The 26,423-nt window shown below is 33.6% G+C and overlaps 1 protein-coding gene across 1 annotated transcript in view; it reads left to right on the top strand.

Annotated features, from left to right (window-relative positions):
* GALNTL6 (polypeptide N-acetylgalactosaminyltransferase like 6) overlaps positions 1–26,423 on the top strand; it is a 1,133,074-nt gene that overhangs the window by 481,544 nt on the left and 625,107 nt on the right. The window contains exons 4-5 of the mRNA XM_045799383.2: positions 1,732–1,870; positions 24,012–24,178. Of these exons, the coding sequence (XP_045655339.1) occupies positions 1,732–1,870; positions 24,012–24,178 (306 nt within the window). The remainder of the gene's footprint in view (positions 1–1,731; positions 1,871–24,011; positions 24,179–26,423) is intronic.

The raw sequence follows: 26,423 nt of genomic DNA on the forward strand, positions 1-26,423 counted from the left end.
CGGTTAAGCGTCTGCCTTCGGCTCAGGGCGTGATCCTGGCGTTATGGGATCGAGCCCCACATCAGGCTCCTCCGCTATGAGCCTGCTTCTTCCTCTCCCACTCCCCCTGCCTGTGTTCCCTCTCTCGCTGACTGTCTCTGTCTCTGTCGAATAAATAAATAAAATCTTAAAAAAAAAAAACCCCGTAAAATTTGAAAAAGAATTTGGTAAACTTTCATATTCTGTTCATGAAAAACTACCTTTATTTAAAAGGCACTAGAAGTGTTCTTTCTTAACATGGTAAGTTGTAACCACATATACTCAGACACACACACACAAACACACACTCAGGTACAATGTTTAACAGCAATCACATTAAAGTCATTACCTGAGTAAGTGCCTGTTGACACCAGTGTTATCTATTGTTGACTATAGAATTAAACAAGGAATCTGAAAGTGGTACACATGAAGAAAGGAGGAAGAGGGGAGAATAAATATTATTATGTAGGGGCGCCTGGATAGCTCAGTTGGTTAAGCGTCAGACTCTTGATTTCTGCTTGGGCCATGATTTCAGGGTCCTAGAATGGACAGTAGTAACTTCCAAACTCCTTACATGCAGAATGAAAACCAGAAGTCTTAAATTAGATTTAAATAAAGTAAACTTAGAAAATATTTAGATTATATATAATTAACAAAGATCTAATAAACACAACATAAAAATTGTTTAAAAAAACAAAAAATTACTTTAAAAAACATAATATAAAATTTGTTTTTAAAAAACAAATAAAAGGGGACGCCTGGGTGGCTCCGTCGGTTAAGCGTCTGCCTTTGGCTCAGGTCGTGATACCGGGATCCTGGGATTGAGCCCTCCTTCGGCCTCCCTGCTTAGCAGGTAATCTGCTTCTCCCTCTCCCTCTTCCCCTTCTCATGCTCTCTCTCTCTCTTTCTCTCTCTCTAGCTCACCCTTTCTCTCAAATAAATGAAATCTTTAAAAAAATAATTAAAACACTAAAAAAAATTTTTACAAGCTCTGAACAATCATTTCATGATCTAAGAAATACAAATCTTAAATGTATATGAAGTTATTAATTTTATAAGTAATCAAGAAAAAGCAAACTAAAGTATGAATAATATATATTTCACCAGTAAATGTCAAAATATTATCCAATGCTTCTGAAGACATGTGAAAACTATCATAATTTATTCTACAGATATTCAAGATTCTATTTGTAGGAATTATCTTTCCCCTTCCAAAAATACAAAACTAGAAATGTATAAACAATGATGTTTATTTCAACATTATTTTTAATAGGAAGAATTAGAAGTAATGTGAAAGTATATCTTTAGTGGAATGGTGTAATTAGGATACAATGATATAATATCCATTGGAAGTAAATGGAAATATGGCTTTTTTAAGTTGGATAAAATCAAATTGTAAGGCAATGTGTACATTACAAGCTTTATACCAATGTGTACATTACAAGCTGCATACCAATGTTACAAAACATACACAAAATCTTCACAGTGGTTGTCTCTGGAAGATGATTGTACTTTCTACTTCAGTGTTGTTTGCTTTTTGTCATAAGCATATTTGTTTTTTCTAAATAAAATAATATGTTATAATAAAAGGCTTTCCATGGAGCATAGTAACAGGTGACTAAAGAAGTACACATATTTAACTCTTATTATCTGTTCGAGAAGATTAACTCGTTTTTGTAGGGATGATAATCCCATTTTGTTTTCTCCCACTAGGGAAAGGTGAGCATGGGAAACCTTACCCCCTCACTGAAGAGGACCATGATGACTCAGCTTACAGGGAAAATGGTTTCAATATTTTTGTCAGCAACAATATTGCTCTAGAGCGGTCACTGCCAGATATTCGCCATGCCAAGTGAGTATCAGCAAGCCCCATATGCAATGTGGTTTTCTTTTTTTTTTTGTCTGTTTTTTAAAATTATATTTAACGTATATCACAGTGAGATATGTAACTATAAATTTTGCCATAATAATTTTTTAAAAATATGTTTATATTTCATAATCTTAAATATTTAAATTTAAATTGAAGTAATTCTTAAAGTTAGGAAAGAATAAGTATCAATTTTCTAAAATTTAATTCACATTTTCATGGAGTTGACTGTATTATCTCCATTTAAAATAAAGTGTTTGAAGATGTTATTTTCTGGTGATTAGTATGTCAGAACTGTCCACATGTATATGACTTCAGTTTTCACTCCAGCCATATTCAGTGCCATTATTGCTACATCTTACGTAAAGAATGCCTACAATAAATGCACACGTAATCCAAAGGTTATGGTTGGTTGCTCAATTTCCCATCACTTTATGAATTGTTTGTAGCTTACCAATTAACGGTGAGTTCAGTGAACTGTAGCTAAACATTATAGTGCAAAAGGAAGCAAGAATGATATCATATATTGTTTTCCTGAAATCCCCCATCTACTCCTAACATTGCTTACTGTACTTTTTTCCTAGTCTGTTATGATTTTCTTGTTAGCATATACAATGCCAAAAGCATGCCAAAAACATACAATGTGATCAGAATTTAGAGTTTGTGGAATTGCCATACATATTTGACAAATCTATCCAACTATACCAATATGTTTACCACTGCCTTCTCCTCAATCTCCCTTTGGAAGCACAGGTGGGAGAGAAAGAAAGTCAGAGAAAATAAAACAAGGGCAGGGCGTCTGGGTGGCTCAGCTGGTTGAAGTTCCGACTCCAGATTTCAGTTCAGGTCATGATCCCAGGGTTAAGTCCTGGGATCCCCGTGTTGGGCTCTGCACTCGGCAGGGAGTCTACTTGAGATTCTGTCTCTCCCTCGTCCTCAGTTCCTCATGCTCTCTCTCTCTCTCTTTCTAATAAATAAATGAATCTTTAAAAAAAATAAGGGCAACAATGAAAGTAGAAGTAGGAATCTAAATCAAATCAAGTAATGTAAAATAAAACTCTTAATTTTGTGCAAAAATAATTAACCCTTTCCAAAAAATCAGTAAATTATGGTTTGGGGGATCATTTTTTAGTTGCCATATTGTACCTTTATAAATTTATTTTAAAATATAAAAGAATTACTGGTTTCCTTCTCAGGTTTTATGTGAATTTGCATTTCCCAATATAGTTAAGCAGAGGATTGATGTGAAGAACAAATCAATTTTTCCCTAAACTGAATGCTTTATATATTGGTCTCGGCCTTCTAGCTAGCCAAATTATTCCCAGGTTACCTGAAATTATCTATAGTAATTCCCACTGACCGAGAACATTTCTAGTTATGAGAAATTTTAATACCTAATTGCACACCATCAAAGATGCATTAAATTGCATTGTTGGCATAATAAATGTGCTCAGAGAATAATTTCCATCCCCCTCCTCCCCCACCCGCACACTTCCAATCTTTTAATGTGTATTCAAGCGGAAAGAATTGCAGATGGAAACAGTGCAGAAAATCACTGGAGTCAAAGGAAGGCTGATAGTCCCATTCTTCTCAGAGTGTATTTTTAGCATAACTACCACCTTTTGAGAAAAGATATTCTTAGGCAATAATGAAAAAGAAAATGGAAAAATATTTTGAAATTTTTATTAGAGTTATTGAGTTTATAGTACCAGAGGGCATTATTCTAAATGTTAGGGGAGATAAATGTGGCTAAAATATGGTCACAGACCTTTTTTTACTTATTTGCTGAGGCTGGATATCTAGTGGGACACTCACCTAGTAAAATGACACCAAAATAGAAAAAAAAAAACTTTTTTTTTTTTAAGATTTTATTTATTTATTTGAGAAAGAGCCCAAGCTGAGGGAGGAGCAGAGGGAGAGGGAGAAGCCGACTCCCAGCTGAGCAGGGAGTGCAACAAGTGCTCCATCCCAGGACCCTGGGAGCACGACCTGAGCCATAGGCAGATGCCCAACAGACCAAGCCACCCACGCACCCTTAGGAAAACAAAAAACAAAACCTTATTAGAGGGCTGGAGATGGATGATTGCAAAGGATTAAGTGCAGGACTACTAGGAGTGATAGTTTACCCTGGTTATTCTAGTTAGTATCTGACTCTCAGAGACGCAGGAAGAGAAATCCAATGCAGCCTCATTTTGTCAAGGTCCTACCTTGGAAATTGAGAGCCTAAAACAAACAAAATAATCTTATAGGAATCCCACTGTGTAAAGTCCTATGCATTTGACCTTATCTGTGCTTCTCAAAATGCAGGCACAGATAACCACAAAAACATGTAGCTCTTTGTAAGTGGTTCTTGAAATTATGAAAGCAAACTGACACACACTCCATCCAGTATTATCCATTTAACTAGGCTGCAGGTAATTGACCACAACTTGTTCATATTGGCAGAATCGGTGGAAGAGAATGCAAAATTTGTGTGACTTTTATAGTCAAACATAACACTTCTAAGAAACTTTGCGTCTGCAGTCAGCCAATTCAAATTACAGGCTCAAAGTGCCAGAAGAGAAGAATTTATTTTTCTTTGCTCTGGGTTTTGTAATGGAAAATATTGGGGAATCATATCTTGCAATTTTGGTTAATTTGGTCTTTATCCCAAAACACAGAATTGTAGTTCTTACTCCACTGTTCTACACTATAGATCACTCTGTATACATAAGTGCTCTCTCTACTCATTCATATTCTTACAGTTAACAAGTTAAAAAAAATAAATCGTGGTTCTAGGTGTTTGACATGCTTAGTGCACGTACATTCTCGTTCACTGTGAAGAATTTTCAGAACATGAGTTATTTCAGAAATCCCAATCCAGAGCACATTCTTCTTTTACCTGTTCATAAAAATGAACTGCTTCCCTTTGGCTGTATTATTTCATTGAGTCAGTAATAGATTCTCATTAAGTGAGGAGCCTTAGATATTAGAAAGTAAGTTGGCATGTGTCCAATAATTTAATCATTCTTACTCATATCCTAATAATAAATTCCAAGGTTCTCATTTATGCTTTTACATTTCTTACATTTTTTCCAAATAATTTTAGCATCTCCCTATCTTGTAAATTACATTTTAGGGTTTTTTTTTTTTGTTTTGTTTTGTTTTGTTTTGTTTTGTTTTGTTTTGTTTACCATCTATGCTTTGGTATCGTCGAAGTTTCTACCCCTTCATCCAGATTCTCATCCTACCCTTTTGGTTGACTTTTGGACTTTTTGAAGACCTATCTGTGCATTTTAAATACTCCTTTCTTGAATTACTGCCTAATTATGTCTATATTCATAGTACTGGGGCTCAACCTGAGATATGTCCTTAAAACATATTATTTTTGTATTTTATTTAATGCAAAGCTGATAAGAATTTTGTTGTGTGAGTTTCTGCATGACAAATACTCAGTCAGTGGGTATCTTGTTGGCCTGGCTTCATTTTACTACGATTCAATCTCCCCTCACCTGTATACTGATTGCGCATTTTCTTTGCATGCAGTCACTCCTCTGGGATGCCACATCTTTGTATGCTGTAGAACATTTTATTTTGACTTCCAGTTCAAGATGGGAAATATGAAGCATGTACTTAGAATACAAAATACATATAAAATAGGGAAGTAGAAAACCATGGAAGGGTGGATGGCTTGCATAGAAAAGAAACTGATAAACTTATGTATGAATATATGGTTAGCAAGATAAGATTGAAAAATATTTGAGTGAGTATTACTCCCTAGACATAAATAAATTTATAAGTAGTTACCACAAATACTCCCCCAAATGTGGTCTAATTAATGTGTGTGAGATGATATTACAACTATGAAGAGAAAAAATACATGAGACTAGGATGCATAAGTACATGTATAATAAGAGAGTTGAGGTAGGCTTTGCAGAGGATTTAGGTAAATGCATCATGACTTGAGGTACATTTTTTGCTGTTAGAAAGGAATACGTGTTTATACGGATACATAGTCATGTGTATACACACTAATCAAGATACACACTAATCAAGCATAAGTTTATAAGGTGGCTGAGTAGCTGGGATATTTTTGTACTAAAAAAAGTTCTACTCTGAATTGTGGCTTTTCTTTTTCATTTAACTTTTCCTTTCTATTTCACTTATATTCCTGAGATCGCTTAATGACTTTGGCAATAAATAAGATATTGAACATCGAGAAAAAATTCTGTGATATCTCAACTCTTGGGAAAATATGCAAGAATTTTTACAATCTCTTGATTATATGAGTGCTTTCGGTAGCATTGCAGTTATATCACAACCCTGCTCCTTATACAATTTCCGAACCAAATGAGACATTGGCCCAGAAATGGTTGGGAATTAAAATCTTATTTTTAGTATCGATAGGATTCTCTCAGTGGGCATGATGTAGATGTGGGCTAATTGCAAACTCTAGAATGAGGCACGTTCAGCCTTCAAGTCATAGGCATTGCTAAACATGCAAGGACAGTTGTATAATATAAGGCATGGAAGGCAGAGTTAGACGTCTGACCTCTGCAGGCAAGCAAGTTCCAAAGCAGAAAAATGAAGGAGGGGATGAGCCAAGCATGATAAACTTACTAACACAAATTTATCAGTTGTGTGTCTTTCTTTCTCCTAGAAAGGAGTATTAATCTAATGACTTTCCCTCTACATGGGGACATCTATCCAGAGGAGAGGAGATTCCTCGCTAGATGAATAGTGCCTAATATCTTCTTTGTATATAATGAGAAAACACAATTTCTCAACATTACAAACTTTTGAGTGAATTTATTTATTTATTTATTTATTTATTTATTTATTTATTTGATTTATTTATTTATTTTAGTGCCTGATAGTATAAGCATTCCTGCCTTCTGGAAATTATGTTGACTGATAATTCTAAAAAGGTTTACTTCCATGACTTATACTGTGGTGCTGAACAAGTCAATTTGTCATTTTTAATTTCTTTTTTTTTTTAAAGATTTTATGTATTTATTTGACAGAGATAGAGACAGCCAGCGAGAGAGGGAACACAAGCAGGGGGAGTGGGAGAGGAAGAAGCAGGCTCATAGCGGAAGAGCCTGATGTGGGGCTCGATCCCATAACACCGGGATCACGCCCTGAGCCGAAGGCAGACGCTTAACCGCTGTGCCACCCAGGTGCCCCTGTCATTTTTAATTTCTATTTACCCACTTCACCAAGTGTGGATGCTAACTTTCTTTATGTATCTCACCATGTACTAAGATTATTAAAATTAAGACCAGGTTTACCAAATCAGTTGCAGCATCATATATTCAGTTATTTCTTTTCTTTCTGATGATAATCCTTCTGCTTTTCTTCCTTCTTCTCCAGTTATATCATGAAGATAAAAATATGTGGCGATCAAGTTACTTATAATTCTAAAATTTAAATTGTAAAAACATTAAATTGGTGAGTCAATTCTGAGTTATTTGAGGAAAAATAATTATATGTGTCTAATTTTTAAAACTATAATTTAGCGAATGTGCTTAGAATATTTTAATTTTATATGAATTAGACAAGTGTTATTTAACTGTTTTGACTCTTGTCCATTGAATGCTAGAAATCATTCACAGAAATGTTTGAGTTTAATCATCCAAAAATGTTCAAGGATGGGTTTTTTTATTTCTCAACTTCAAAAGTTACATAAAAATGTGGGAGGCACTGGCATTCTTTCATGTTTTTATTATGATTTACTTGTGAAGTTGATGAAGTGTCTTCTTTCAACAAATTTACAAGTGAATTCTGAAACAAATAAAGCTAAAATGACTATTCATCAACCCCAGTCAGGTATGAATACTTCACAGAGGGAGATGGGAAAAGTATCAGTTGAATCAAATGTGGTTCTAGCCTAGGGTATGTCTAAATATGGCTGAAAGAAAGAAAAAATACACAGCTAAATTATAAGCAGCAAACTGGGGGAGGAATGATCAGGAACAACAGATAGGAAATAATCATTCACAGCCATAATTCAAATGATTATCTTTCAGTATTTTTTGTGAGCCTGTTTATGCAAACTAGGAAGACTTTAGTACATTTGTATGTTTCCAAGGATCATTGTTTTAAAAGCCATGATAAAATAACACAAACAAAAATTTACACACATGTCTCATTTATTGACTAAAGCCTGAAAGATATGGAAGAGTTTTTATCACTATAACTAAAAGGTATGTCCCATTGAAATGAAAATCCTCCTAAGATAGGTAACAGTTCAAGAGCTGTCAGACATTTAGCTTTTGGAATAAATGACAGATCATGAAGCAGATTCTTTGAAAGGGAGAATGAGGATGAACACAAGGGTACTGAGGTCTAAAAGACTGGTAATTTAAAAGTTGTACAGTGCACACACAAAATCAAAAATAAAATCAAAAGAACCTTCTAAAATAAAATTACAGCTGCTTAAAAATCATGTCTAATGCATTTTAAAGTATATTTGTGTAACCTTATAACATGATAAGGATCAAATACATAAAACTGGAAGCATAAGTTTGAAAAAGGGATTCATAACTTTGATTTTTTTTTTTTAAGATTTTATTTATTTATTCGACAGAGAGAGAGACAGCCAGCGAGAGAGGGAACACAAGCAGGGGGAGTGGGAGAGGAAGAAGCAGGCTCCTAGCGGAAGAGCCTGATGTGGGGCTCGATCCCACAACGCCAGGATCACGCCCTGAGCCAAAGGCAGACGCTTAACCGCTGTGCCACCCAGGCGCCCCATAACTTTGATTCTTTAAAGAGAAGAAAATGGTAATTTGATTTAGTGATGCATATTATTCTGTCAGATTAATCCCACAATAGCAATCCTAAATTTGTTCTTTCTTCATTTTACTCCCACCCACAGTTTATTGAAATGATGGGTAGTAGTTAATATTTGAACTTATTTATTAAAAAAGTGAGAAAATCTGCCATTTTTAGAAAGATTTATTCATTTATTTTAGAGAGAGAGAGAGAGAGAAAGAGAGAGAGAGCACGAGTTGGGGGAGGGGCAGGGGGAGAGAATATCCAAGCAGACTCCCACTGAGCATGGAGCCTGACATGGGGCTCGACATGGAGTTCGATCGTACGAGCCATGAGATCGGGACCTGATATGAAACCAAGAGATAGATTCTTAACTTTCAGAGCCACCCAGGTGCTCTGAAAATCTGCCAGTTTTAAAAGCTAACATATTTATTGGTGAATGACGAGATGCATTTCCCCATAAGGTCATGGGGTAAAAGGGATGTCTGCTCTCACCACTTCTGTTCAACACTGTACTGTACATTCTAGCCCAGGCAATTAGGGAAGAAATATAAATAAAAGACATCTACATTGGAAAGAAAGAATATGGTCTCTATTGGAGGAGGACATAATCTTCTATATGAAAAATCCTCAGTAATACACACACACACACACACAACACAACACAACAAAACAAGAAACCCTATTAGAGCTAATAATCAAGTTAAGCAAGGTGGCAAAGGAATATACAGAATTACAAGAGGAATATACAGAAATCACTTTATTTTTATACACTTGCAGTGAATAATCTGAAAATGAAGTTAAGAAAACAATTCCATTCACCATTAAATCAAAATGAACAAAGTACTTAGGAATAAATTGAACAAAAGTAACATCAAACTTAATACTTTGAAAACTACAAATCATTGTTGAAACAAATTCCAGAAATGGAAAAAACATCTCATGTTTTGGATCAGATTTAACATTGTTAAGATGGCAAAACACTCCATACTAACCTATAGATTCAGAAAAATCCTTATCAGGATGCCAGCTGACTTCCTTGCAGAAACTGGTGAATTGATTCTAAAATTCATATGGAGTTCAAAGGGACCAGAATAGCCAAAACAATCCTGAAGAACAGCAATCAAATAAGATGACACACATTTCCTGATTTCAAATTTAGTATAAAGCAACAGTAATCAAGATAGTGTGGTATCGGTATATGGGTAGATATTTGGATCAATAGAATATAATTGAGAGTCTGGAAATAATTCCATATATCCATGATTACTTGAGTTTTTGACAAGGGTGCCCAAACTAACCAGTGTGGAAAAATTAGATTTTTAAATAATTAGTACTAAGACAACTAGATAGCCACATGCAAAAGTATGATGTTAAACCCTTACCTCAGACAACATAAAAATCAGCACAAAGTGTATCCAAGACCTCATGTAAATGCTAAAAGAAGAAAATGTGAAAATAAATCTTCATGGCCTTTTATTTGACAAAGTATTCTTAGGTATAATACCAAAGTATAAAAAACACAAGAAAAATAGATAAATTTGGCTTCATCAAAATGAAAAATTCTTAAGCTTCAAAGTATACCGCCAGAAGGCAAAATAACAACCCACAGAATTAGAGAAAATATTTGCCAATCATATATCTGATATATGGTTTGTATCTAAAATACATAAAGAGTTCTTATAATAAAACGACAAATAACCCAGTTAAAATATGGGCAGATCATCTGAATACTCAAATTCATGAAAGGATGCTCAACATCATTAGTCACTAAAAATGCAGATCAAAACCAAAATGAGATGTTACTTCACATCTAGTTTGATGACTATGGGCCAAAAGTTCAAATAATAAATGTTGTCAAGGATGTAGAGAAATTGGAACCATTACACATTGCTGTTGGGAATGCAGAATGGCATCAATGCTTTGGAAAGTAGTTTGGCAGTTCCTCAAAGAATTAAATACAGAATTACCGTGTGACAAACAATTCCCTATCTAGAGAAACGAAAACCAATGTCCCCATGAAAATTATATATGAATGTTTATAGCAGCCTATTCATAATAGCCAAAAGGTAGAAAAACCCAAATGTCCACTGATGGATGAACGTGTAAAAAACTGTGGTATATCCATACAATGAAAGATTATTCAGTCCTAAAAAGGAATAAAATAATTATAAATGCCACATCTTGGATTAACTTTGAAGACATCATGCTAAATGAAAACCAGACCCAAAATTTCACATACTATGTATTCCTTCTCGTGAATGTTCAGAATAGGGAAATCCATAGGAACTAAAATAAACAGTAGTTACTTTAGGGCTGTGAGGAGAGAAGAGGAGGGTATAAGATTTCTTTCTGAACTGATAAATATACTCTAAAATTGCTTATGCTGATGGTTATACAGTCTGTGAAGATACTAGAAACTACTGAATCATGCACCCTAAATGATACAACAAATTATCTGCATGGTATGTGAATTATATCTCAATAAAGCTATTTAAAAGAGTAAATCACTCTCCATTTTCTCCAAGTCAAATAATTTTATTTCACTTCTTTATTGTTACCAGAGGAAGTGATTAATTCCTCTGGTAGACCTTATTATCTGAGTCAATATAATGACATACTAATCTCTAGGGTTTTGTAACTGGTATGTAGGGATAAGTGCCTCTTAGTTTTGACATGTTTGGTTTTGTCTGCAGAAGTGGAGAATTTAGGGGCGCCTGGGTAGTGCAGTCATTAGGCGGCTGCCTTCGGCTCAGGGCGTGATCCTGGCGTTCCAGGATCGAGTCCCACATTGGGCTCCTCCTCTGGGCTTCCTCTCCCACTCCCCCTGCTTGTGTTCCCTCTCTTGCTGGCTGTCTCTCTGTGTCAAAATAAATAAATAAAATCTTTAAAAAAAAAAAGAAGTGGAGAATTTAGCTATTATTATTTTTTATACTTTATTATTCTGGAATAAATTTAAACATATATGATAAAAGCATTGGTATCTCCACATTTGTAAAATGACTTCTTTACCTATTTTTCCCTCCAGCTATCAACCCCAACTTCTACAGAGATACTCAACTCCTGTTCAACTCTTCAGCAGTCCTAATTTGACTAAAGACCCTACATGCCATCAGTTTTCTTCTTGCCAAATTCGCTAATTATTTCCACATTGACAAAATCCAGTATATTTAAAAGTCTTTGTCTCATGAAACTTTCTAGCAACACTTGACTTTGTCCCTTCTCTCTTTTTCAAGCACTCTTGTCTCTGTTTCAAGGAATGGAAACACACTTGCTTTTTATCCCTAGGACTTTTCAGTCTCCCTTACAAGCAGTTCTTCTTTTTCTGATGGCTAGATATTAAAGTTCAATGATGCTCAGTACTGGCCCCAGTTTCCTCATTTTATTTACTCTCTCCTTGCTGATCTCATCTACCAAGACCTATTAATTCTGTACCCAAAATGTAGTGCCAAACGGGTCTCAAATGCATGCACTTCTCTTAATCTCAACTATATCCACTCTCATTACTTAACTGGAATCCTAGAATAACTTCATAATTGGACCTCACACACTCCCTCTTGCTCTTGTGCAATACAGTCAGCAGAGTGAGCAATAGTGAGCTCTGAGAGTTAAGGCAGATCACTATATTCCCCATCTAAAATACTTAAAAGACTTTTATTGCACTAAAAATAATTGCTGAGAAAACACCAACACCTGTATGCTGATCCCTGCCTCTCTCTCGCCTCCTCTTTTGCTCTTCCTTCTGTGTTGTGTTTCTGCCATGACGCCACAATGAACATACAGAAGCAGAAACACAAAAAACTCTTTTGTTCCTCAGTACACACATAAAATAGCACATTACATTAAAGTGATAAGCATATTACCATATTAAATATTAACTTACAAAACAGTTCCTATGTAATAGGTAACCAAATAATACATACATGCACACATACCTACGTAGTGATTGTCTCCCACCTCCACTAAAAAACACACTTACATATACTTGGCATTCCAAACTAATTTTTCAGGCCTGTCAAAGGCAAAATAAATTGCCAGTTATCACTGCTTTATCAAACCCAACTGACATGGCAAGATTAGAACAGAAAAACAGTGTGACTAAAAGCAGCCATTGAAAATTGAATATGCTGACATTAAAACAATTACTATGTAAATTGGTGCCTGGAAATGACTTATATAGATATGCTCTATAGTATGCTTGTCACTAGCCAGATGCCAAGTTGACATTTTATTCTGCTGCTTTTGAGAATGGGGCTGAAAGAACTTTAGCTGAACCAAAATGGTTTCACAAGAAATCATACGACAAAAAAGTTAAAAGAATATAAAGAAAGGTCCTCTCCTATTTGAGCATGAGTGGTTCTCTTGATATATTTAAATATATATATATATGTGTGTGTATATATATATATTAGGAGACCATATATAGACCAAGATTGTGTGTGTGTGTATATATATATATATATATATATATATATATATATATATATATATATTCCCCTCCTCCCCCCGTAGTAATGAAGTCAAACAAATTGTAGTATTTTGAATTGGTTTCCCTCCCACATACATTGTAATGAACTGACTGGATCTGAATTTTTTGCTGTTTTGCTGTTTTGCTGTTACTGTCTGTTTTTATTACCATTCCAGGGAATTACCATGATTATTAAAGAATGGCACAAAATCATGGAGAATGCAGGCCCCAGAGGAAACTCAAAATATAACTCTCTGCCAGTTTATTGTAGTCATTACTATGCAATAACATTTTAACACATTTAACATTAAATGAAAAATGTTCCAAGTTTCCTAGTTTCACCTGGGGTGTATATATTCTCATTTTAATCTGAAATATGTTTATATAATTAAAGAATCATTAAAAGCATACGACCATGCCATTCCTCAGCTTATTTCATCAGCAAAGATGTGGTAATATTGTTACAGATGCTACTGTTACTTGAACAAATCTATCAACAAATATTAAGAATATATACAAGTCAAATCATATGTTTCTTTCCATTCTCAATATTACTCTAAAAGGAAGAAGACAAAAAATTCACTTAACTTTGAGTCCTCTCAAAATAGTAATTTTAAATACTAAGTTTAAATTTCACTTTTGAAAGAATGGCTTTAAATAAATATATATTTTAGAGACTTTTAACAGTTCTCTCTCAGTAATTGATTAAAGAGGACCAAAAAATTTAATTGGGATATAGGAGATTTAAACAAAATTATCAATAAATAGGCTAATTTATGTTTATTTACATTTATTGAACACTACATTCAGTAATCATATAATAAACTTTTTTTCAATTTCTCAGGAAATATTTACCCCAATAGACCATATGTTAGTATGTAAACAAACTCTCAATAAACTTCAATGAAGTGAGTTAATACTGAGTTTGACATATGATCAACTTGAATTAAATTAGAAATCAACAAAAAATAATTTATGTGGAAAAGATGTAAATATTTAGAAACTAAATAATACTTTTATGAATAACCCACAGGTCAAATATTAAACTAGAAAAATTTTTAAAAATATTTCAAATGGAATTATTTAGAAAATACATCCCAAGACTTGTTTAAATGCTATACATATAAAACAGTCTTTATAGGAAAATGTAAAGCTTTAAATGTTTAAAATAAGCAAGAAAAAATTTCATATGAAGTATCTAGGTAAAATAAGTATAAAAAAGAAATAACAAATCAATGACTGCCAAAAAGAGAAAAAAATATGAATTCAAAATTTAGTACTTTGAATGGATCAATAAAATTTCTAAATCCCCAGCAAGTATTTCTAAGGAAAAACAAAAGAGAGAAACCACCATTTACCATTATCAGTTATAAAAGACTGGAAATAATTAAATTTCCATTAGACATTTAAATATTAATGAAGGAACATGATAAATATCATCATGCCAAATACTTGATATTTAGTCAAAATGTAAAATTTTCTCAAAAATCTAACTGACACTGCCACAAAATGAAGCAGAAAAATCTGGATATCCCTAGAGCTGTAAAATATTTTACATTTGTAATGAAAGCCCGCTAACAGTAATCTGGTTTCTGGTAAGTGGGAATAAGCATATGTGATTCTCATCCCATTGAACTTGACTCTAAAACCTAGACAGATGTGTGGCTCCGCTGACTGACAATGCTAAAGAAAAACAATAGCAAGAGGTGGAGGAAAGGACATAAGAACTCAAAATAGCGCTGAAACAATACTGAGTTCTTGTGTTCCTGAAAACGTGTGCGAGAGTTGAAAGCAAAAATATATTTTCTGATGTGGTTTACAATATACATAGATACGTAAAATGACTGCAGTGTAGAAAAGGGAGTATAAAGGGCCCTACGTAATAAGAAGTAATAAATAATAGTAATAAGTAATAAAATTTCTGTATTAATAGTAAAACGGTAAAATATTAAAAGTATTACAAGTACACTGGAAAAATATGTTTTTTGTAATCCCTAAAGTAAATACTAAAATATATGCAAAGATATCATCAAAATCACAATGGATTCATTGAAATGGAATACTAAAAGTTGTATAAGCAACCCAAAGAATGCAGAAAAGGTGAAGCATTAAGGAAAAAAAAATAATAATAATAAATAAATAAACAAACAAACAGAAAACACTTCACCCAACAACAGCAAAGCACATATCTTCTCATGTATGCATAAAACATTCATCATTATAGACTGTATCCTGGGTCATAAAACAAATACCACAAATTTTAAATACTGAAATCTTACAAAATATAGTCTCCAACCATAATGTAATTTGATTAAAAATTAATAACAGAAAAATAATGCAATCACCAAAGTGTGTAAATTAAAAACATATTTTTAAGCAACCAGTGTGTCCAAAGGAAGTTTCAAGGGAAATTTGAAAATATTTTGAAGTGGACACAAATAAAATAAATATTAAAAATTTTTTGAATGTCTAAAATAATTCTTAGAATGAAATCATTCTACTCTTCTATCATTTGGTGCTTGTGAAAAGAAAAAAAAAAGTCCTCAGATCAATAATTTATGATTTTACCTTAAGAAACCAGAAAAAGAGGAGCAAAACAAATCTAAAGAGTAAATTTCTCGCTGTAATTGTGGAATTATCTATATTTCCTTGAAGTTCTATTAACTTCTGTTTCATATATTTGGATACACTGTTATTAGGTGCATATATTTTGTGTTGTTATGTCCTCTGGGAGAATTGATCTCTATCATGTATGACTTTTATATCCTGGTAACGTTTTTTTTTTCTTTGAAATCTATTTTGTTGACTAACTATAAAGCCATTTTAGCTTTACTTTTGTTAGTGTTAGTATGATCTATCTCCTGTATGTTTTCTTTTAAACTTAGTGCGTCTTTATACTAAAAATGAGTTTGTTGGAGGCAGCAGGCAGCACTCTGAAAATCCATCCCTTTTATGTGTATGTTTAGACCATTTACATTCAATGTGATTATCGATATGGTTGGCTCAACTATACTGTTTTACTATTGCTTTTCTGTTTTTACTATTTAATCATATTCTCCCTCTGTTTGTACTTTCTTTCAGTTTAACTGCATATTTAATTATTCAATTTAATTTTGGGGGGGCATAGTAGATATAACTCCTTACTGTGTTATCTTAGGCGCTGCTTAGTGTTGATGGAAAAAATATTATTATGGTCTACCTTTAAGTAATATTATATGTCTTGACTTATAGTATAAGAACCTTAGAAAAGCATGAATCCATTTCTCTCCTTCGGGCCTTTATACTACTGTTGCTATACATTTTGCTTCAATTTCTGTTATAAATCTCAAAATGCATTGCTATCATTTTTGCCATACATGAGTCAATCATCGTTTTAGATTTTGAAAATAAAATACTCATTTCGTTGTTTACTCACATAATTACTTTTTCTGTTACTTTTATATTTTTTTGCCTAGATAGTAATTTCCATTTGTATAATTTTTCTAAAGGATTTCATACAACATTACTTTTTGTGCAGGTTTTCTGATGAAGGAGTTCATTCAATATTTGTATATCTGAAAATGTTTTCATTTTGCCTTGTTTTTGAAGTACATTTCATTGACTAAAGAAAACTTTTTCTCTTTAATTTTTTTTTCCTCTGCTTAAAAGATGTTGCCCCACTTCCTCACTATCTTGCATTATTTTTAACAAGAAGTCTGCTATCATTCTGGTCTATGTTCCTCCAGACTTCTATATCTTTTTTTCTGGCTGCTTTTAATGTTGTCTCTTTATCACTGATTTTAACAATTTAATTATGCCTACTTATTTTATTCCTCTAATAGTGTAATATTAGTGATCCAAATAGTCCAGGGTCCAGTGGTCCAAGCCCTTTGAGAGCCTGTATTCAAATGATAATTTATCATAATGTTTTTGTTATAGACATTTATTCATATATATTATTAAACAGTTTACTTCCAAAAAGATTTATGGAGAATAGATTATACATTTCACAAAAATGTTTGAGGTAATAAACAAATTGCCTATCCCATTTAAAAAAATACAGTATTTGCATAATTTTAGTTGATTGCATTAATATAGAGATATTTTAAAAGCCAAAAATAGAATGACAATCACATTTCTACAGAATTATGTAAGCAGAAGTGAAGAATATTGGGTTCTAATTCTTTGTTTTGTGTTATCTAACTGTATGAGTTATAAATACTTTTCCAAAGATTGTAAACTTTCTAGGTCAGGATTAATGCCCCATCATTGTTCCATGTCTTCACCCAGGACACTGTTTTCCCAATTTGACTGTAAGATAATATATGTGTAACTTTCCAAATCTCTAAGGGTCTCAATTCCCAATTAGATAAGGAATAAAACTTGATGATTTCTGCAATGTGGTTGCAGCTATGTTTCCATAGATGTGGGACCTTGAATATTGTAACTTTTTTTGACTATGAAGAAATTAAAGAGACTTAGTTAAATCTAATCTAAATCTAGTCTTATCAGGTAGTTTCTATTTTTCCTTTTTTCTTTTTTTTAAAAAGAAGATAGAAGACTAAAATAGCTGTGTTCATTAGTGTTATTTGACAAATATTTCTGGTTATATTCCTTCTGGACCATATAGGATTGCACTTCCTAGGCACTTGTGCTGTGTGACTGATTCTGACCAATGAGTTGTAAGCAGACAGCAATATGTCATTTTAGAGACAGACCATTTATTTACCAGCCTGAGACCCATCAGTGTTCTCATTTACGTCTGGCAGAGTGATTAACAATGGTAAAAAAGTTGGCTATTTGCACTGATTGCAGTGAGCAGAGACTTTCCTGCCAAACAGTGGCAAACAAATAAACCAGCAAGAAAGAATATTCGTTATTTTGAGCCATTGGCATTTGGGGTTGTTTATGACCACAACATAACATTCTGACCGATATATTTAATATAAGCAGATGGAAAAACAAACAATAAAACAACAAAAAAAATAAAGCCATACATTAGATAAACTAATAGAAATATTAATTTTAAAATATGCAAAAACATTCACTCAAACATTTTATTCAAATCTTGCAATCCAAGAGTTTGAATTTTAAAAATGAGTCTTTTGATAGTGTATCCAAAACTAAATATTTAGCCTTAGGCAGTAGGAGGGAATGCCATGTGAAAAATGTTGGGGTTCTGGAGCAAGCAGCCAAGAAAGAATTCTTGAAGCATCTTTGGTTCAAAAAGGTGGTTCTATTAAAGCGCCGGGACAGGACCCATGGGCAGAAAGAGCTACACTGGCACCCGGAGTGGCTGATCATGTACTTTCAAGTAGGGAGGGGGTTAGGGATAGTGTAAATCTCTAGGGACTTTGGAAGCAAGGTGTCCAGGACTTTGAGGGGCTAGCTGTTGTTAGGAAAAGGTCATTTACTACTGTCTAGTAAAACCTTAGTCATGAGACTCTTCAGATGTATACCAGGAGGCCATATGCTTGGAGGATGATTGCCAACATATATCTTGGGGGAGAGGGGTAGAGATAAAGGAAGTTTCCAAAGGAATTTTTATATGTTAAAGGAGACTTACAAGATCCTGGAGGTTGGACTAATGTTAAGCTAAGGTTGAGTTTTGCCCTTAGCAAAGTATTAACATCGCAACAGTTGAGTTCCTAGAGGAGGGTCATGCTGCCGGTCTCAAGGACTTGTCAATGGGCTGTAAGTTGTAAGGAAATTTATCTTTTTTTTCTTTTGCTTTTGTTCTCCACATCGGAATGTTTAGGTGATGGTGAGGAGAATGTGAAAGTCTTAAAAACCTCAAATGCAAGTTTAGCTAAATGCCCATAGTAAAAATGTTGACACGTGTTGCATGAATAATAAAATAACTCTTGAAACAAAATAACTCTTTAAAAAAACCATATATATATATATATATCACAATAAGTCTGGTACTTATTTTATATATCTGAATTAAAATTTATTGCTTGGTCTATTGCTATTGTTGAAATAACTCTTTTGTGAAACCAATGAAATTATAAGACAAATTAATGTCAGTAGGAAAGGAATGACATTATATTTAAAATAAACAATGCCGTAAACTAAAAATAATTTTTAAATCTCTCAGTTTAACAAATACCAATAAGGAATATCAGAAAATGTTTGTGTATTTTGTTCTGAGAAAACACAGAGTATGACAAATTTTCCATTTCTTTTCATTAATAGACTGGTTTAGCAAAATATTTATAGATTATTTTTTTGTTAGCTTTTTAAAATACCTTCATGATTTGTCATTTCTCTCAAGTAAGTTTTTAAAGAATTTAAACAATTTTTTTGTCTCTGGTGCATTTAAAATTTGAAGAGTGTTTTTGCCATCCATTTAGGTAAATTGTTACTTAACAAAAAGATGTTATGTAACATCTCTTACTTAATGGCTCATCTCTAAGCCATTCTTAAACTCGAAATTAATTTTATGCAAATGCTTATTTTAAAATAACACAGCAATATGAAATGCAATAACTACAGGCATTTTCATTCATATTCCTATAAGCTTAATGCCACAAATGTTTTAATTGGTCCTTATTTACTCTTTGTAAGTTTGCTACCTGTCTGTAACCATAATATATAAATTGTGTTTGACTTTATCTTGCTTATATCTTCAACACAGTTTCATATTACCATATTGTCTTCATATTTAACATGCTTCCATTCTCCACCTAACTTGAGATGAAGCCTAAAATACACAGGTTGCAGATTCTTAATAAAGCCCTGGATATGCTTCAGTATTTCTAGTAATGCGGAGAAGCAGTCATGTGGAGCCCAGCTCTTCGAATCCAGTGGCTGAGGTTGGGTGTGAATTCAATTTTCTCCGGAGCAGATTAAGTACTAGAATGACTAAATATTATTCAACCAGATTAAACCCTGTCACAAAGAGGCTGGTTTTCCTTAGAGTAAAAAATCAGATCAGCATCCTCATTACCTTTTGCCAAAACTATTATGATCTCCAATCTTTCTGTCTCATCTCTGCTGTCTCCATTGTCTGCCCTGCTGCTGGAGAAGTATGTAAACATGATCCTATCTTTCTCATCACTAACAACATGTGAACTATTTCATGTTGACTTCAGGCTAATGTCCAAATTCCTTAGAATCACTTTAAAGACCCTCCATGATCTCTTCTTAACAGACTCATCTATAAAGACTTCCCTAATTCTTCCAGACAAAGTTAGTCATACTTCCTTTGGGCTCTGATTCCCGTGTGCCGTCTATTATGTCACTTGTCTCGTTTGAGTCAAATCATTTTATATATCTGCCTACTGGTCTGTGAATCCTTAGGGGAAGAAACTGTAATTTATTAATCTTCATATCCTAAGCGTCTCTCACTTTCCCTCCTGCAGTCCCTGTCCCTCCTAATTTCCTCCCTCCTTCCATAGAGGACTTGACAGGTAAAATAATAGCAATTACAAAGCAATAACAGCAATAATGGGAATGGTAGGATTTATCAAACCCTTGCTATGATCAGATATACTACTGTACTAAGTCCTTTGCAAAGATTACGTAAGATAAGGCTGTTTTTATACGTCCACTGTGTCATAGGCATGGAGAAGGCTCTGAGCAGAGCATCAGAAATTAAGAAGTTGAATGAAATAAAACATCTCTTAACTTAATGGCTTATATGAAAATATGGATTATATGAAAGATGGCTTGTATGAAAATATTTTTTAAAAATCTTATTCAAAAGATATTCAAAAATGTCTCCAAGTGTAGCAAATAGCAAGCTTCATACTGCAGTTACGAAGTTATTCATAACTTCATTCCTTAGAGAATTTTGACCATCCCTTTATATTGAAGAGACTGTTTTTGGCAAGTACAGTAGGATTTATATGCCTCTGTCTAAGAACAGGTTCCCTTAGAAACAGACAGAAATTTGACTGGAGTAATTTTGAGAAGGAATCACAGAAAGTACCTGGGGAGGCTGGAGGAGGAAGTAAGACAGGGAAGGAGAAAAAAAGCCAGTAAAAGATACACTGTCAAGATGCTTATCTCTGTGGGCAACTGAGGCTCAGTCTTGCTGGGAAACCCTGGTACACAATACAGAACACACCTCAGAGTTACCTCACCATAGGACTGCTTGTTCTCCAACTTCCCTCCTTCATTGGTTGATACACGCTCCGGGGGCATTAATTTCCACCAGAACTTCTAATCTGCTTTTGTTCAGAGGTGAGAGAAAGCACTTGGTTGGCGATGTGCAGGAATTTATGAAGACTTCCCTAAGGAACTCTTGGGGGTCCACTGGTGCCATCTGCTATAGCCTATCACTCACAAGCCTGTTCCTCCAGTAAAACAGATCTTTTCTTGAGCCAAGAACATATATGTGCACATAGATACAGAACTGCGTACATACACAGACAAATACATGTGCATACCATATATATAACCCTGTGTTCAACAGGATATTTACACTGCAACCTTAATGTGGTCAGAACTGAACTCCTCTTCACCCTCAAGCTTTGCACCCCTGAGGTGTGCCCTTCACACGCTGTGCTCTTCTGTAAGTCTGTATTTCGTAAGATCAATTGCCTATGTCCCAAACATGGGAGTCCTCCTTAAACTACTTCCAGGTCCTGTCAACTGTATTCCTAATTATATGTCGAATCTGTCTTTGCAGGCCACCTTCAGCTCTCACTTAAATTTCTGAGCACTTTCCAGATTTGAGATTAAAATTGTAGCTCTCTATTCTGTATCCCCTATTATATTGTAAACATCTTGAAGTCAGTGATTAGGTTTTGCTCATTGTTTTATCTCCATTTTGGATTCTGGCTTATATCTAACTTCAGTAGATCATTGTAACTTAAGTGAATGGATGAGTAGAAGAGATCTTTTTACATCTTATGTGTGGTAAAAGTTTGAGCTCACAGAGATAGGAATTATTGAAAACATTTTTATGAAGGAAAGCCTTATTTGCATAGGATCAGTCTGGTGTCTTTTTGCGTCTGCCTATTTTCTGAATAAATTAGTAGAGAGCTGTTAAACATCACTATTGATTGCGTATGGGGTATTGCTCTGAATGCAATTCTTATTTAATTAATAAGCAAGTGATATGTACAATGTCTCATCTTAATGTCTGAGAAATAATTTGCCTTTTTGGGAATATCAGTTGTATTCCCAGTTGCGTTGTTAGGTATGATGATTTGCACAAGTAGGTGCAATTATCCTGAATATTGATATAGTGAAGCACAATTATCTGGGCCTTTGGCTTTCTTGAGAAGAATGGATGGCTCTCCATAATTATAATGAGGTGTGTTGAGTTACTAGCACTGTTTTCCAGACTTGTGCATTATATGTGAGAGAATCCATCTCACAATACTTCCTTGGAAATCACTCACAGATCTGTTTCATGTGCTATTATATATTTTTTTAACCATTCTGTGTCATCCTAAAATGAATTTCAGATTTTCTCTAGCATTTAATGCCCATTTCATGCTATCACTTTGATGTTTTTTTCCAACTCTTCATCATATTTGAAAACATCAAAATCTACTTGTTTTATAGATATGGTTAGAAATAATAAAGTCTGAGATTAGATAATTGAAATAAATGGACAGAATAAAAAAGGAAATGTTTATATTTGTATATTCAAATTATTTATCTAAAATATATAATTTTATTTTCTAGGATAGTTAGTTTTGTGGGCTTTAATTACATGGTCATTTTTCCCAAGCTGTAAGGCAACTTTTGTTGCAGACCACAGCAATATTTAATATATCCTATTGAAATCATTGTAAAATAAAGTGTTGAAATGACTGACTGGAAAAAAATATTTCAAGTAATGTTTTGAATATTCTGGTGCATTTCTATACATCTTGGTAGAATCTATGCATTATTCAAATCATGCTATGGCTTGTTTCCTCATCTAGACTAAATAGTAGCCAGTATCCTGGCAAAAGCTAAAGAATTAGATGTTTCTGCATTTAAATTGAAAGTGTTTATTTCTAGATTTCCACTCTGTTTTTTGTTTTCAAGTTATCCATATCAGGAAAATCACTGAATTTGATAATTGATTGAAATTTTACTCCATTTTAGTTTTGAAGTAACTCAAAGATTTCACAAACTTAAGTGAATTCATCATCCTCAATAAAGCTTGGGCAACTTGCTGAACTACGAAGTAAATGAGATTCGAGACCAAGTTCCTGCCCTCGTGTGGCTTATAAGTTAATTAAATAAATTATAAATATGCAAAAATAACAATTACACATAGTAAATTGCTTTTAATGATGCCAAAAGTTAACGATGCCAAAAGTTAAAGCTTACATAACTTTTGGGATCTCAGATTTTTTTCATAATGAATAAAGCAACATGGACTTTCTTGTTATAATTTCCATTAGAAATGTGATAATGTCTGGGTTTGGATCTCAATGTAATCTTATTATGTGGTTGTATCAGTATATGCTGATTTAAGATTAATTCTTTATTTATTTCATTGTAAAACTGTGTTTTTTCCCATAAAGCTTAAATGTTGCCCAGCCATTGAAATACACTACAACCCAAACTAATTAACTAAGCATAATTATCACAGAAGTTGGATTTCTAGGACTTCCCAGGAAACCCATCTAAACCTTAACTGTGTGCTAAGTGGAAACAATTTTAACTCAAAATTTGTTCTTCTCACTATTAGGTAACATTAGGAAAAGTTTACATCTCTAAGAACATGTTTCAGGGCGCTTCCCTGATACAAAAAAGGATAAATAATTATTTCATTAAGAGCACATGTGAAAGGGATCATTAATGAATTCCATGAATGAACTGAGTAGTTATTATGACGTACAAGCTCTGGTTGGAAAAGTATTAGACAAAGTCTAGTTTTCACAGATACTTGATAACAGCGAGTCAATAGCAGTATAAGATATAGTATAGTTTTGCATTTGACATTGTCTTTTCTTCTTCTATCATCTCTAGTTGTAAGCACAAGATGTACCTGGAAAGGCTGCCAAACACCAGCATCATTATCCCATTTCACAACGAAGGTTGGACTTCACTCCTGCGTACCATCCACAGTATAATTAACCGAACCCCAGAGAGTCTGATAGCAGAAATCATTCTGGTAGATGACTTCAGTGATAGAGGTAAGATACAGTTAATAATATTTTATCTGATTCTCTTATTACCTACATAAACATTACAAGCTTAAAAATAGTCAGAAGATTGTTGTGATGTTTCTTTCTGATTCTATCTGAAAGGTAATTATGAAGTTTTGACTATATTGTGATTTCATAAAATGTTGGCCAAATGCAAAAGAAACCGAATGAGAAGGTTTCAGTGTTGTTTGGGAAACTGCAAGAAATTTGCATTACATTTCTGTTGTAAATTAGACAGGTGTTGGCAAAATGCCTCAAATTCTACTTCCAGCTTCAGGACAAGCACTGCAAAATATGTTATTGTAAGTACATATGAATGGGGAAATATTTCAGTAGATTTATAAAATCTGTTCCTGTTTCTGAAAGGCATCTGCTCTATTATTTACCAGTATGATACAGTCTGTAGGCTGTGCTTGTGTTACTTCATAAATACTGGAAATTGTAAGTAACACAAATATTTTTACTTAGCAATTCTAGCTATTTTATCATATCTGAACAATAACCACAAAAGACCAGTATGTATCAGAAAATTTGACGATTTGATATAAGTTTTAATATTTCTACCATTCTGAGAAACATGATATGGTTTATAAGACAGGGGAATAAAAGTATAGAAAGTTTCCTGAGATTAGGGCTTCATTCATCGTCTTTGGGCTGAATGTGAGAATTGTTAATACTGTGGGGAAGGTAAAGTCTCTCTTTTTTGGCATATGTGAGTGGACAGGAGGCAACATTTTCCTCCTGGGAATACAGTGTTCTACCTTATATTTCATTGTATGAAGGAGTTCTGCTTAACTGTGCAGTGTATCTGTAAGGAAGAACGGCAGTAAACGAGTTTAATTGCATATTATCTTTATGCATCTTGAAATCAAACGGGTTAATTGAAGTTTTGGAAGTTTCACTTGCCACCAAAAGGTCAGCTGCTTCATAGTCTCCAAAGATACTGTAAAAGCACAACTGCTGGGTGTGTTAAGGGTTCTCTAACAGAGTTCCGGTCTTTAATGATACACTTCAAATACTGCTTCATGGTTCACCTAATATTAATATGTTTTGATGTTTACATGACAAAAATGAGGTTGTCTAGCATCATTCCATTCAAATAGTAAACTACCAACTTGGTGATTTAGGTCGATCTCAAAGCAATTTTTGCCTTGTGTTGCTTAGGTAGGTAGGCGCTCAATACTATCCAATAGTGCTAGCCAGGAACTAAAACCGATATTTATTACTTAACAACTTATTTAAATAACACCTTGATTTCTTTTTTATTCTAATCGAGGCTACTTATTTCAAAGTAGTCATTATACCTCAGACTAAAAATAAGCATTTAATGCGTTAAAGCTAAAACTTTAAACTTTGCTTTTAAATAAAAGAATGAAAATGGGCAATAAAGATCTGGGACTGCACATGACCCAAAAAAGAAAAAAAAAAAAAGGTCTTTTGTGGTTGACTGGTACTAAGAGAATAAGATAGTGTATGTGTGGAGCATTTCCCACATAATTAACTTTGTCTTGGTAAACTGTTCATTACAGCAGAATTTTGACCTGGGGATAATATAGTAGGAAACCCTTGGTAGCAGAAAATTGTGGTTTATAGAGCATTTTTTGCTGAATATTTCTCAGAAGCGTTTTTCACTTGAACATCTTTAGAGAGGGAGAAAGTAGTGACATCTACATTTGTCTTGACTTCAAATCACTGTCATCTCTTGTACAGTAGCAACTTTGATGGACTATCTTTCTGCATATAATGTTACCTAGGAAGTAAATGACAGAAGACTGTCAATGTGATTAGTGTAAGAGAAGTAGAACAACCGAAAAGGGGTTACTTAGGATAGTCATGGTGATTTTGACTTTTCTATTGGACATTTTTAAGGATAACAATGATTTTTAAAGTTTTGGTAAGTCTTTAATTTATTAAAGATTCTATTTCTATGAACTATCAAGTTGAACGTATTATTTTATGAACAGTAAACTTCCAAAAGGTTAAAATTTTTTGAATATTGCTTTTCATTATGTTAACTTGTTGATATGTGAAAAATAAACTTTGAAATAAGTGATAAAAATACTTCTGTAATCTTTTAGAATATATCATAATTCTAAAGTTGCATGGAATAGGCAAGATTGTTCTTCCAGATTTTTGTTTCAGATTTTAAAAATCTCATCTGACAAAATATGAGGGGTTAGGTGGACCTAAGAAACATCAGTCCTGCTTCCTGAATTACAGGAAATACAGAACA

This window comes from Ursus americanus, chromosome 13, assembly GCF_024610735.1.
Source record: "Ursus americanus isolate L20-20 chromosome 13, mUrsAme1.1.p, whole genome shotgun sequence".
Classification (NCBI taxonomy): domain Eukaryota; kingdom Metazoa; phylum Chordata; class Mammalia; order Carnivora; family Ursidae; genus Ursus; species Ursus americanus.